Source organism: Colobus angolensis, unplaced genomic scaffold (assembly GCF_000951035.1).
Source record: "Colobus angolensis palliatus isolate OR3802 unplaced genomic scaffold, Cang.pa_1.0 Scaffold172, whole genome shotgun sequence".
In the NCBI taxonomy this organism is placed as follows: Eukaryota; Metazoa; Chordata; class Mammalia; order Primates; family Cercopithecidae; genus Colobus; species Colobus angolensis.
The window spans coordinates 1,822,100-1,836,891 of NW_012114844.1; the positions used below are offsets into that span (position 1 = coordinate 1,822,100).

Consider the following 14,792-nt stretch of genomic DNA (forward strand, 5'->3'; position numbering starts at 1 on the left):
TTTACAAAGCAAAGACACAATTTTGTAATGATTCAAACTCTTCCCCATGTAAGGATAAAGATTTTATGCAATTACAGTGGAAATTCCTAAAGAATATGTCTTGGAACTTAAGGAAAAATAGTTCTAAAATGAATCTGTAAAAGTAATCTAAGGAGGTTTTTGGAAAAGAAAAACAATGTTGGTACCAGTGGTAGCTGGATAGCTGCTCCTGGGTCCTCACACTTGTTTCTAACTGTGGCACAATCTGGTCCAGTCCCACCTAAGCTCTCACCCTCCGCTGACCTTCCCCAGGAAGCTCCTGCTACAAGCCTAGTGCTTCTTAGTGACCACCTCACCCACCCACTCCTGTCTTCATCATTCCTTCCCACCTTTTCTCTACCTGATCAAACACCTACTACCTTTCAAGAGCTGACCTAAGTTCCTGCTTCTCTGAGTGACCTTCTCAGATGACTTATGTTTGCATTTACGTGTGTGTGTGTGCGCACGCGCGTGTGTGCTTATTAATATCTTTACTCATACACATTCATCTATCAGATTATTGAGATCTCCAACACATACTTTAGGCAAAAGATATTCGGAACAAACAGACATTCTGTCCTTGCCATCTCCACAGCATCTGTCCAGATCACTTCTCATTAACAGATCAGTAAATAAACTTTAAGTTGGATCTCTGCAAGTAACAGTGTTGTACTTAAGAAACAGCAACAAAAAGATCAGCACACAATTGAAGAGGCCATCCTCTCTAGTATGAAGACAGGGGCTCCCTGACATACTTTGTGTCAATCAAGGCGTCAGCTGTTTCCTGTGGGCTCAGCCTTGCTCAGTCTCAGGGCAAGGCAAATGGCTGTCACTAGGCAGTCCATGGAGGCAATACAGGCACACCTGGGTTTGAATCCCATCTCCAACATTTCCATCCTTGTGACTGTGTAAATTTAGCCCATGAGCCTCAGTGCTTTCATGTGTATAAGGTGGATAATAACAGAACCTGCCTCACAGAATTTTGATGAAGATTGAAGCATATTTGACAGGTAAAGTGATGAACAGTGTTTTGTGGGGAGAAAGTCCAGTGACTATTAAAGGTACTAATGTTTACCAGCAATGTTAGGTGTCTGTGAGTACCAGCAGGCACTTCAGCTCCTGCCCACCCTGTCCCTGACCACAGCTGGCTCCTGCTGCCTTCATGGTGACACCCACAGCTTGGGCCCTGTTCTTGAGGAATGCCTGTCTCCCTCCACCAGCAGCCCCAGGATAGCTCTGTCTCTGCTTGTCTACCACACCTCTGTCCTTCTCTCTGAAGGGCCAGGATGAGAGCCCCTGGGATTGCAGGGCAGGTCCAGCCTTGGCAGAATCTGGCAGCTTACACCTGCCCATGCTGCCTTCCAAACATCTCACAGGCACATCCACTAACTGTCATTCCTTTTGGGTCTCACCACTGCCATGTCTTGCCTAGACCACAGCAGAAGCTTCCTAACCCCCTGCACCGTGTTTGCTTTTGCCTCCACAATTAAAACCATTCTCTACATAGCAGCCAGAAAGTTCTTTTAAATCAGCTCACGCTCTTCTTAATGCCTTTCGGTGACTTTGCATCCCACTTAGAAGAAAACCCACCTCCTTACCGTGGCCTCCAAGGTCCTGTCCCATCCCCATCTGTAACTCCCAAGTGACTGTGTGCTGCTCTTGCGCCACTCGCAGTGCTCCCACCACTCTAATGGCCTTTCCTTCATTTGAGAATGTCATGCCCTTTCATACCTCTGGTCTTCTGCACTTGTTCTCTCTCTTGAACACTCTTTCCCTGACATAGCCTCACCCTTCATTTCTCAGCTCACATGTTGCGTCCTTACACTGCCTTTCCCTGACCACCCTATCCAAAGTGGTCTTCCCTAGTTACACTCTAGCATCTCTGTCTTTTTTCCCACTTACTACCAATTATCACAATCTGAAACTACATTATGTATACGTATGTGTGTATGCTTGCTCCTCTTCAATACAGCATCATTGGGCCAACGCCTGGGGAAGGACAGAACTCCTTGAAGGCAGGGATTTCCGTCTGTTTCATTCATGCTGTTCTCCCAGCACCTAGAGCAGCACCTGGCCAGGAAGCACACTCAATAAGCGTACTTTGAATGAATGAGTATACGTTTAAGTGAAGGCAAACCTTACCGGTCAGAATGGATGACTGTGCCTGATTTGGGGTCGATGACGTGAACAATAACTCCACGGTGGCCCCAGCTCCTTTCAAAAAAATAGCCTCCTTCTGCCATGCCACCTGGGTGAAGGGTCTTGTTCAGAAATGTCCAGGAGAGCTTTTTCTGTCCATGCAACTCAAGAGTGCCTCCTCTACCGACCCCAATGTACTTCAGACCATAGTAAGGATCTGGCTGAATACCTTCATCAGCCCTGCAAGAGAAAACAGCTTCCCAAAGTTGGCTGACACACCTCTTTTACTGGATACTGAACCCAGAGGGAACCTAAGAGTCACAGCTCAGCTCCCTGACTCCCCACCATAGCCACCATAGAGCCAGTTACACTTTTATCACCTAAGGTCAGTAAAAATAACACTAGTGGCAGGGCATGGTGGGTCATGCCTGTAATCCCAGCACGTTGAGAGGCCAAGGCGGGCAGATCACTTGAGGTCAGGAGTTCAAGACCAGCCTGGCCAACATGGTGAAACTCCATCTTTTCTAAAAATATAAGAATCAGCCAGGTGTGGTGGAACATGCCTGTAGTTCCAGCTATTTGGGAGGCTGAGGCACCAGAATTGCTTGAAGCAGGAAGCAGAGGTTGTGGTGAGTTGAGATCATGCCACTGCCCTCCAGCCTGCGCCACAGAGCAAGACTCCATCTCAAAGCAACAACAACAATAACAACAAAAACATTAGCAACCCAATCTTCCTAAGCCAGACCAAAATAAAACCCTCAGGGCCAAGCAGAAGTGCCAATTATTAGTTCACAGGTTGGCACGTCTTCCATTCAGTTCTAAGTGTTTTGTATTTTGGTCCATATCAGATGCGGAATCACCTGGACATGAACTGCATAGCCTTGTGCATTCCTGGCTCTCACTTCTTAGCACTCTCAATTGTTTAAAGAGGGAACACAGCCAGGGAACAAGTACCACTTGGAATTTTCCTGTATCTTGTCCATCGTAACCTATTATATAAACACTTGCAGAGCCTCCCTGAACATGATATGATTGGAAGGTAGCTGAAAGGCTGGCAGACCCATCTCTAAAACAAGTATAGCATCCAGGCCACTATAAATAACATGCCTCATGGACTTCAGCTCTCCCAAATCACCATGTCTGTCTTGTTCATGATCCCCATCTGGCAGGACAGAATGATTCCTATCTTACAGGCAAGACTTGCCCTCTTGCCTCTCTCTCTGTCTTGGAAAGCCTCCCTCTTGTCAGATCCACGGGTGGCATTTGATCTGTAGGAGTGGTCTACGCACCTTCCATACAAAATGATGGTGAAATTGCCCTGGAAAGGGCAGAGGGCACTCCCAGCATGCAGCTCTCCTCCGTTGTCAATCAGGATGTGCCGGGTTCGCAAAACAATTGGCTCATTGTGGTCTTTAATGACTAGCTTGCCTGAAGAGGTATCATTGGGGGAGGTTTTAATAACACAATGTTAAAGGTAAGGTTATATCAGAGCCAAGGGCAGACTCCCTAAGCACCCCCCATCTCACCGGGACAGGCAAAAAGGCACATCTTCCAAACATTTCTCTGCTTGGTGTACTTACAAGTACAGTCATCCCTCAGTATCTGAAGGGAATTGGGTCCAGCACCTCCCACAGATACCAAACTCCATGAATGCTCCAGTCCCTGGTTCAAATGGCATAGTATTTGCATATTTGCATCTAACCTATGCATATCCTCCCATATACTTGAAATCATCTCTAGATTGCTAATACCTCATTCAGTGTAAATACTGTATAAATCATTATTAAACTGTATTTTTAGGAAATAATGACAAGGAAAAAAAGTCTGTACATGTTCGGTACAGGTGCAAATTTTCTGGAATATTTTCAATCTGGGATTGGTTGAATTCATGAGCAGAACCCACAGATACAGAGGGCTGGCTGTAATTCCTTTTCTATGCTCTCTGCTTTACAATGTGTAAATAATGTCTGTCTGCTCAAATGCCATCACTGCATGTACTGCATTCAATGACCAGGCCTCTAAAGGTAAGATAAGCAGAATTACTCAAAACACCAATAAGGCGTTTCCTCTATAAATGCTCCTTTCACTAAGATTGGACCTCCGACAAGCCATTCCTAACAGCTCAGAACTGACGGTTATCTCAAACAACCAAATGCCAACATGAACCCAAAGCATGTGATGTTTATTCTGTCCATCTGAGCTCATGGCAACCTGCATCCTATCTGCTAAGTTGTGGGGCAGTGGAGGAAAGAGGGAGCAGCAGAGAGAGATAGGCTTACCTCCCTCTGAGATGTGGATGGAATAGACTGTGGCAGAAGAGGTGAGCAGCAGTGTCTTGCCCTGGCCGATATGCACATGGTAGTCTTGGTCATGGCCAGGGTTCCAGGGTTGCAACTCAGGGCTCTGGTCAGGGCACCCAGCAGCCACTGCCAAGGACAGAGAGATGTCACTGCTCCCATCTACCAACCTCACCAAGCAAGAATGCTACAGGCCAAAAGGGGGACTCCCATGAATCTTTAAGGCCCCTGCCTCTTCTCTGTTAGAGCTAAAAGAAAGACCTTAGAGAGCTGAGAAACCTCCTGACATAGGAGGCTGGAACCTTGGGGACCAGTCATATATTTTGCATGAATTCATCACATATCTGTGAATAAGTCACTTCCCTTTTCTGGGTTCAGTTTCCCCATTTACAAAATAAAGGGTAGATAGATGGCTTCTCAGGACATTCCAAGCTCTGAACTTATGTGATGATTTACCCAGACTACTCAGATTCCAAGATATTCTGTCTTCTGGAAAGCAACATTTGAATAGCTAATAAAGCTCTTTCCCTTTCTGCATGAGAATTAGACCTTTGGTTAATTTTCTAACTCTGTTCCCCTGGAAACCTGAGAAAGACAATATTATATAAATTGTTACCTAGCAACATTGTATATAACAAAGTGGCCCCTGATTGGTGAATGTCATCTAAACTGGGAGAAACTATAGTTTATATTTATATGTGGTGGAGATGTCACACTGTAGGCTTCCCTGAGTGCAGTGACTCTTATAATGGGACATTTTGCAAGAACCCTGAAAGTTACATCTATGGAGTTGCTACTGGCTCCAGTGGGGCATGAGGCTTCTAAGTCACAGTGGTTTCCACACTTGTCCAATTACAGTCTTATTTCCTTTCACCTGAGCTGTCACCTGGAGAACCAAAGACAACAGCTTCTGGATGGCTGTCTGGAAGGCTGCCAGGACCACTCCCATGGAAGAGAGGAGCCTGATGCTGCTCTGATGGCATCTGTGTTTCCCATTCTATATTTTCCAAAGGAGTCTGATGACCAGTGTGACATGTGGTCACCTAATGAGTCTGATATGTTTAGTTGGGTCTAAAAAGACCTGGGGTGGGTATTGCAGAGGCACTTCTCCCTGACCTCTGTAGAAGCACAGGAAGAAGTCTCTATGTTCACATGGCTAACAAGGCTTGAGTGAGGAGGACTGGTGCTGTCGCAGAGACTGGAACAATCTCCATCAATAGCATGGAAAATTCAGAGGCAAACATGTGGGAAGAGACAAGGGACAAAACAAGATGAGAATGAACTGGCTCCGAGAACAAGGCCCGGTGCCCTTTTTTTTCTGTGACCAGAAGGGTGTGAAGTATGAAACAGTAGCTTTCAAAATAACCCGGGGTGGTGGTGAGGAGGCGGGAAGCTGACGTGCAGGTAAGCTCATGGCAGGGCAACGTTTCAGATGAGAAACTCTGGGGCAGATACTGGAAGGAATGGAAGCAAGCTCACAGGTCAGGCCCTGAAGAAGGGAGTCTAGGAGAAGCTGTGTCTCTCAAGCAAAGAGGGTGCCACAAACCCTGGGAGGAACTCTGGCTTCAGTGCATGATATGGTGGCTGTGTCCCCACCCAAATCTCAACCTGAATTGTAGTTCTCACAATTCCCATGTGTTTTGAGAGGGACCCAGTGGGATATAATTGAATCACGGGGGCGGTTTTCTCCATACTGTTCTCATGGTAGTGAATACATCTCAGGAAATCTGATGGTTTTATCAGGGGAATCACCTTTTACTTCATTCTCATTTCCTCTTGTCTGCTGCCATGTAAGATGTGCCTTTCGCCTTCTACCATGATTGTGAGGCCTCCCCACTCATGTGGAACTGTGAGTCCATTAAACCTCTTTCTCTTTATAAACTACCCAGCCTCGGGTATGTCTTTATCAGCAGCATGAAAACAGACTAATACAATGCAATTACTGGCATGTCAGTTCTAAATGCTCATTGATTTTTATTCAGCTATCTCCAGAGTAAGAGTGTCTGTCCCATACTTATATATGTCAAAGAAAACTCGAAGGAAGTTCCCCCTTCATCTGCACTCAGCAGCACCAGATACAGACCCCACACTCACACTGAGTTGTCCCTTTCGCCCATCCAAAGGCAGCTACTGGCCCTTCTATTCTCTCCAAAGCGGAGTGTAGGCACTCAGTGTCCACTGGCTGGATCTCATCCTCATCCCCACTTCCAGCCCCATAACAACCCTCCTCTAGGCTCCCTCTGCCTTGCTGTTAGCCCTAGCACAGGCTTTGGATCTCTTTCATTAAGAAAAGAATTTCACATTTTTTAGAGTTTCACCAAAGTAGCTCTTCCAGCTATTGTAAATATCAAGGGGCTCAAGCAGTGGCAACAAAAGGAAAAAATTTGGGAAGATGTGGGTTTGCTCATCAGTGGACTTTCCATTTTAATGTAAGAGCAGAGTTGCCAGCGGTGGGGTGGGCTCTCTGCGGTGATACCGAGCAGCCAAGGATGGTCTTGAGGGCTGGGCTGCGAAACCCACTGCTGGTTTTATCTCCAGACAGGGTCAGGTGCTTGGCTGGCTTCCAGTAGAGGCCAGTCAGAGGCCCTGGGCTGCCTTCCATCAAGTCCTGGACAAGAGTGTCAGGCTCCCAGGTGGTGAATTCCCAGCCATGTGGTGAACATATGTGGCCAGCTGAGGATCCCAGTGGTCCAGGCAAGGAGCCATGAGTATGCGGGAAGGAGCCATTGCAACTCCACTGGACAAAGCCTTGCAGCCTTGTAGTCCACATCTGCCAGGACAATCCTGACTGTCCTTTTCACTCTCCAAGTGCAGGAGTTTGCATAGACTTTGCATCTGGATTTGAAATTGGTCAGTCTGACCTGTGTGACCACACATCCCAGCTCTCCAGAAGCTCTGACACCACCGCTAAAGCACAGCAGGTGCAAGATTGGCCTTGAATGGACACTCCTTTTTTGGAGCTGGACATTTTCCTCTCAGTGAAGGCCAATGTTAGTGGCTTTTCATTTGTATGAATCAGAAAGTGTCTAAAGAGGGTCAGGGCTTTCGCTGAACTCTCACCATGGCAACCACCCTCACTTTCCCAGGAGAGGCCACTAGAAGCGGGATTGAGAGGGAATGCAAGCCCGACCTACTTGGAGCATGAATAGCAAGGGTTGGCTTCTACATCCCTCTGACATCAGAGAAAAGCACAGGCCAGAGGGAACCAGAGGCTCAGCCCCTTTCCACATGGCTGATATGCAAACAGCAAGAGAGGTGCCAGGATGCGGGAAGAAATAATCAAAGGAAGTACCTGAGGGCACCTCTCCAAGGTGGATCACCTTTAGGGTAAGTCACCCTAAAAGATAAACCCAAACCCAGTTCCTGGCACAGAGTCAATGCTCACTCTGTGTTTGTTAATTCAGTAAATGAAAGAAGGATAAATGAATGAATTCAGGTAATATAGCCAGTTATTGCCTGGAAAGTTAAAATAAGGACTACTGGCTGGGCATGGTGGCTCACACCTGTAATCTCAGTACATTGGGAAACCGAGGCTGGAGGATCCCTTGAGCCTAGGTGTTCGAGACTAGCCTGGACAACATAGTGGGACACTGTCTCTACTAAAAACTTCTAAAAATAGTCAGGCATAGTGGTGTGCATCTGTGGTCCCAGCTACTAGGGAGGCTGAGATGAGAGCATCTTTTGAGCCCAGGAGGTGAACCGTGGGCTCAAAATTGCAGTGAACCGTGATCATATCACTGCATTCCAGCTTAGGCAACAGAGTGAGACCCTGTCTCAAAGAAAAACAAAAAAAAAAAAAAACAAGCTACTTGCTATGTCCCCTAAGGATCAGAAAGATTCTTCAAGAAGAAATCACAGTGAAGGAATTTCACTAGTTATTAATTATTTTCTTCTATCAATGGGTAGAGAAAAACAAAATATAAATTTGATGTAAGGTTCTTTATTCTTACAGAAAAGCATCCAACTCAATGGACATAAAAATAGCATTAATAAAAGAGTAATCAATGGTGATTATAATATTGCAGCACTAAACCCCCATCTGAAATTTAAAAATTGTCCCTGTCTCTCACTGTCTTCTGTCCCAAGTTTGGATGATCTGATCGGTGTCTCCTGTAGCCCAGGGAAACTTACCTTACACTTCTAGATTTTAACTGAAAATCACTTGAAGAAAACGTTGACAATGTTGAGATAGAAAAATAGATATAAACCTGGCTTAGAGCATCACAGCTGAAAAGTACTTTAATGTACCCAGATCCTCAGATACCAAAGCAGGAAGGGAGCATTGAGACCAGGTGGTCCAGACAGAGTTGGAAAGATATCCCTCAGATATGTGGGGTTTTATTTTTTTTCAGCCTCTTAGAGTGGTTTTTACATTTTGAATTCATTGGTAACATTTAAAAACTAGGGAGATTTTACATAAAGCTCTAGATTTCTGGTTTCTCTGAAAAATTCAGATCCTGCAAAAGGGGATCCACCTTCCCACAGTAGCAATTGGCTAGAACTGAGAAAAGTGTTTCCCTACCTGGTCAGCTTCACTCATTTGTATCAGGTACCTGGCTCCTGTAGGCACTGAGTTTGCAACCCCTGATTCTAGTCCAGTCCCTTCATTTTGTGGATGATGAAACTGAAGCCCAGGATGAAACGTGCTGGGGACCAAGGAGTTTAGTAAGGTGGGGCCAAAGCCCAGGCACCCTGACCCACTCCTATGGCTCCTTCTCCTGGCTCCCCCAACAGCAGCCTTGCTCCAGTGAGAGGCTGTGCCTTCCATGCTGAGATACAGAGGTCCATCTGTTTGCAGTGCTCACCTGTGGATGTGGCCCCAGGGAAGCAGGTCAGAGTAAGCCAGCTGATTGTTAGCATAGCCTTGAAGGAGAAGTCCTGCCTCCCAGCAGCTCCCATCCTGGCAGCGTGCTCCCTGAAAGAGAAGCACACAGAGTCAGACATGCAGCCTTGGCAGGCTGGAATCAGTACACAGGGCTGACACGGAGACAGGCAGTGCCAGAATGTGCACACTCCAGCCAGCCCACACTCCAGTGCAGCGTCCTCACCAGTGGCTTCCCCAGCTGCCACAACTCAAGGCTGGGCAGACTGGGGCATGAAAACCCTACCGTTGTCCTGCCTGTGTCCTGCAGCTCAGAGACCGAATGATAGATGGAATTTCATCCTTGGCACTCAAAACTCCCTCCCCTCCAGAATGAAGCTTTTTTCTTAAGTTAAGAAACAGAGCAGAACAAAAATACTCCAACTAAACATGAGCTGGGTATTAGATTCCACCAACTTGCTGTGTGATCTCAGATGATCTGTTTAATCTCTCTGGATCTCAGTTTTCTAACCTTTAAAATGAGGGTGTGGACTGGATGATTTCTAACCTTTACATTATCAGTCTATGCTTCTAATCCAGCCTTGGATATTAATATTGAAAACATAAATATAGATGCCTGCATGTTATAAACCCTCTTCTTATCTATCTAGGAGGAAGATGTGGCAAAGATAGCTAATTGTCCCCAATATTCATTTTCTTCTCCTTCCTCAGTAACAGAATCCCTGGTTTTTATCTGAGCACATGGCTACCTAGAATAAAGATTACATTCCTTAGTCTCCCTTGCATTAGTTGTGGCCTTGGAATTCAGCTCTGGCCAATACAGCAGAAGTATAGTGTCTGAATTCCAGGAAACTCCCTTGAAGGAAGGACAGAGAGGCTTTCTTCTCTCCCTTCTCCTTCCTGCTAGCTGGAAGGAAGATATGATGGCTGGGTTTTCAGCAGCTATCTTGGGCCATATAGTAGCAGCCATGCATGCACTGAGGATGCCAATGCAAACAGAGAGAAAACTTAGGTCCCAACCCTGTGTAGAATGAAAATAGCCCTAAATGATGGACTCATTTTATTGAGAGAGAATTAAGCTATTTTATTTTATTTTATTAAGACAGAGTTTTGCTCTGTCACCCAGGCTAGAGTGTAGTGGCAGGATCTCGGCTCACTGCAACCCCCACCTCCTGGATTCAAGCAATTCTCTTGCCTCAGCCTCACCAGTAGCTGGGATTGCAAGCGTGCACCACCACACCTGGCTAATTTCTGTATTTTTAGTAGAGACAGCATTTCACTATGTTGGCCAGGTTGGTCTCAAACTCCTGATCTCAAGTGATCTAAAAGTGTTGGGATTACAGGTGTAAGCCACCATCTCTGGCCTGAATTAAACTTCTAGTTTATTAAACTTTGATTTTATTTAAGCCACTGTTATTTTTTTCCCTTTTACTCATATAGAAGTTTACTATGGGAATCTGTCTAGGTAAACTTCAAGACAGGAACTTAATAAAGGAAACTATGTGAGATTTCCTTTTCAGGCTATAATATCACTTGGAGAGATGTCTTTGTTCAAGTCCTCTGTAGCACACACAGAGAACATAGATGAGCTTTGGGGGTGGCCAGCTGCAGCTTCTATGCCATCTCCCCAATTCCTCCTATGAATATGACTGTAGTTGTGCCCAGGAACAAACAGATACTCTCCCACACTGAGAAAAGGGCCAAAATCTATCTCACCCAGCCCAGGCTCCTCCCTTTGAACAAGCTCAGTGAAAAATCTGATCACTCCTGACCTTTCGGTTCAAAGTGAAGCTCTTTGTGCGAGTTCAGTGAGTTGGGACAGCCAAGGGGTCTGAAAGGAGAACACTGGGCCCTCTGCCTGGTACCTCCCACACAGGTGTGCTTGGGAGGCTGGGGGAGGGAGGAAACGATACTCCCAGAATCAATGCTGGCCGTGTCCTCTTAACAGCCACCCTGCCTGACCCAAGCCTGCTCTGTGGAGAACAACAGGGCCCATTCTAGTCGCTTCAGCCAGATTGCTGAAGTCACGCATCACAGCATCTGGGAATGGCTCCTTTCCCATGGCCCTCAGAAGATGAGTGCTCCATTTTATGCTCCTTGCAATAGAAAGAAGGGGACCTCAGGAATAGCAGCATTTTATGGTCCTCAGAGAAAAGCCAGAACCCTGGTTTCAGATCTCCACCAGTTTAGAAAAACCAAAGGTATTAATAGTTTGCTGTCTGCTGCCAAAGGGCCCCAAATCATCATGGCTTCAGAAGAGCCCTTCCTTGGTAAAGGAAGATGACAGACAGCAAGGTTGGAGGCAGCAGGGTATAGGAGGTAGGCTGGGTGGGGATATCCCTCCTGCCCTAACTTGTTGGGTGACCCTCATTAAGACATTTCTTTCTGTGGACCTCAGACTTCCCAGGTACCAAGTGGGGAGGTTGGTGACACGGACATTGAAACTCTGATGTCTTCTAATTATATCACAGGTGATTTCAAAGACCAAAAAAGAGTCACTTTCTGGATAAATGCAAAAATAATTCCACATGGAGGAATAATGCTCAACCCCCTTTTCCTAACATTTGTGAGACCTTCTGCTATGTCTCAGAGCCAGCTGTCTAAGCCACTGGGGGCAGAGAGATTGCCCTGCCCAAAGAGGCTAATCCCACATTGCTGAGCAAGGGGTCATCCGTGCTTTCTTGCCCCTGAGTGGCTTCCAGTGCCTGAAGACACATGTCCAGAGAAACATTCTGTTGAAGTGAATCCTAAAAGATTCCCAAATTTCTCTTGGGAATTCTTTCACCAAGGGAGGACAGGATTCTCCATTGGCCATTAAAAGCTTTCTGGCAACAAGAACTGGGATTCCGCTTCTTAGCTGGCAAGATAGTCTTGAAACAGTTCCCAGCTGTTGAAGGCCTCAGAAGAGCGCACGTTAGCTAACAATGCTGGAAGTCTCTGCAGGAAGCTGTTAGCTGGAGACTGGTTGACTGCTGTCCTCACTGGGTTAGAGGGCTGCTCAGAGATCGAGCCATGAGGACCTGAGCTGGCCTGTCCCTTCAAGGATGCAGCAAACTCCTTCAGCAGAGCCTGTGCAGAAGAAAATGCAGGCACCCATTTCCGAAAGCCAGCACTTTGGGATACTCCACAAGTCTTCACAATAACAAGCTAAAATTTTCCAGAAGCTCGTCTGCCCCCAGATCCAACTGCTACTCAGTCCCCGTGGTTGCTGGGCCTCACTGGGTCAAGAGATACAAGAGCAAAAGCAGGGGCAGGAGGCGTTGCTTGCTGGCGTCGCTCTCTGCTTCTCCTCACTGCCATTGCTCACCGGGCACCTGAGTCTCTGCTCTCCCTTCAGGTAGCCCTAGCCCCAGCTGCACCGGAGTCCAGGGCTTGTCACCTGCAGAGCAAGGGGAGACAGGGGAAGAGGAAGCAAGTGTTACAGGAGCCTCCAGAGAGGCTGCAGAGCAATGGCACTCCCATGGCATCCTCAGCCTTATGGGGATGAGGATTCCTGCTGTCCAGAGAGGCTACGGAAGCTAGGATCTTTTCTAGGGATTATTGGAAGAAGAGGGAGCAGGAGGTAAGAGGAAGGGCCAGTTTAAGCTGTGAGGCAGGAGGCGAGATGAGACCTGCAGGGTGACCTGGAAGTTCCTGAGATAAGACAGCAGAGGGACAGCCATCCCCATCGCTACCCACACTGCATGAGGTGATTCTTACTTTAGGCGAACCTAGGCAAGATTCAGCTCAGTGACTAGCAGGACAGTGGGGTAGCCAGGAGCAGGGGCTCCAGAGTCTTCAATCCCAGCTTACATGGAGGGTGCCATCTGGCCACTTGTACCCCATTTAAAAGTCTGTAACGCTGAGATGATGCACTGTAAATTCCAGGGTCAACGTGAGAATCAAAAGAGGCACTGTGCCCCGTGGTCAGTGCTCAAGCCATGAGGGCTCTTGGCATCAAGGACAGTCTGTGGCATGAGAGAAGAGATGGGAGATGGGACCTGAAAATCTGGGTTTGAATTCCAACCCTGGCTCTCATCAGCTGTGTGACCTCCGGCAGCCCATTCAATCTCTCCGTGCCTTATCATTGTGAACATGGGAATAACACTACTGATAACCAGGAGTTATTGTTGTGAGGGTCAACTGAGATCTGCTAACTTGAAAAATGTCAACTCATATATATCACTGGTCTCAGGAGTAGGAGTTTTGGGAGGTACGGAGAGGAATCGAATGTGAATCCTGCCTCTCGAGTATCTTACTGGCAAGAGGAGAGAGAGGCAAGTACACAAGGAACTACACTCCCAAATGGCAAGCTGCTATCTTCTTAGGCAAAGGAAGATAAAGAGATGGTACCATTGACAGGATAGCACAATCTAGACAGTCACTGCTTCACTTAGCAAAGTTCAAGGGAAATATTTTACTTGAGCCTAATGACTCTGAACACTTCCCTTAAAATGACATATGAGAATATAGGTCACTTTTTCTCCTGTTGAGAGGTGGCAGGCTTTGGAATCAACCACACCCTTGTGAATTCTCTTGGGCACAGTTTTGTTTATGCTTATATGTCACTTAATGGTTATATATCTGTTATGGGCTGAACTGTGCACTCCCCAAACTCATATGTGGAAATGCTATCCCCCAATACCTCAGAATGTGACTGTATTTGGAGACAGGACCTTTAAAGACGTAACTAAGGTAAAATGAGGTCATATGGGTTGGGCCCTAATCCAATATGACCGGTGTCCTCATAGGAAGAGGAGACTAGGACACAGACACAGAGGAGAGACCATGTAAAGAGACAGGGAGAAGACAGCCACCTACGTGCCAAGGAGAGAGGTGGTTTCAGAAGAAACCAACCCTCCTGACACCTCGATCTCAGACTTCTAGCCTCCAGAACTGTGAGCAAATACATTTCTGCTGCTGAATTCACCCAGTCCATGCTACTTTGTTATGGCAGCCCTAGCAAACTAATACAGCATCCTTGAGTAAATTACCTAGCTTTTCTGAAGCTCACAGGTTTCTCATCTGTCATAATAACAGTAATAATTGAAGCAAACACTACCAGGGCCCTGTTAGGTCCAAGGCACTGCTTTATGCACTTTTCATATATTGACTAATTTACTACCTCAAAGCAATACTCTGAGCTGGATATCATTATTATTTCTAGTTTATGGATGGGGAAACTGAGGCACAAAGTATATAACTTGCCCAAGGTCACACAGGAAGTAGATGACAAATTTCAAAGCCTGCCTTTCTTCTCCAGAAGTTGTGCTTCTAAGGATTCAATCATTTGCAGCATAATCTCAGGATCTCAGAATATAGGCGCTGGTAGGCATATGAGAGATTATACAGTCAGCACTTCTCAAACTTCAGTGTGCACCTATGTTTCCCAGGAAACTTGCTAAGAAATGCAGATTCTGATACTGTAGGTCTTTCGAAGAAATGCAGATTCTGATTCTGTAAGTGTTGCTGAGAAATGCAGATTCTGATTCTGTAGGTCTGGAGTCGGGGCTGAGATTCTGCCGAGGGTCACAGAA

General features: G+C 46.5%; 1 protein-coding gene across 3 annotated transcripts in view; it reads right to left on the minus strand.

The window, feature by feature from the left end:
* Positions 1 to 14,792, minus strand: part of CEMIP (cell migration inducing protein, hyaluronan binding) — a 173,587-nt gene that overhangs the window by 69,262 nt on the left and 89,533 nt on the right. Inside the window, exons 2-6 of one of the 3 annotated variants that reach the window (XM_011938365.1) lie at positions 9,503 to 9,661; positions 9,260 to 9,369; positions 4,437 to 4,583; positions 3,447 to 3,585; positions 2,161 to 2,397 (exon numbers count right to left, since the gene is read on the minus strand). In XM_011938365.1, coding sequence (XP_011793755.1) covers positions 2,161 to 2,397; positions 3,447 to 3,585; positions 4,437 to 4,583; positions 9,260 to 9,353 — 617 coding nt within the window. In that variant the 5' untranslated portion in view covers positions 9,354 to 9,369; positions 9,503 to 9,661. The remainder of the gene's footprint in view (positions 1 to 2,160; positions 2,398 to 3,446; positions 3,586 to 4,436; positions 4,584 to 9,259; positions 9,370 to 9,502; positions 9,662 to 14,792) is intronic. The other 2 variants (XM_011938366.1, XM_011938364.1) reach the window with 2 other exon arrangements.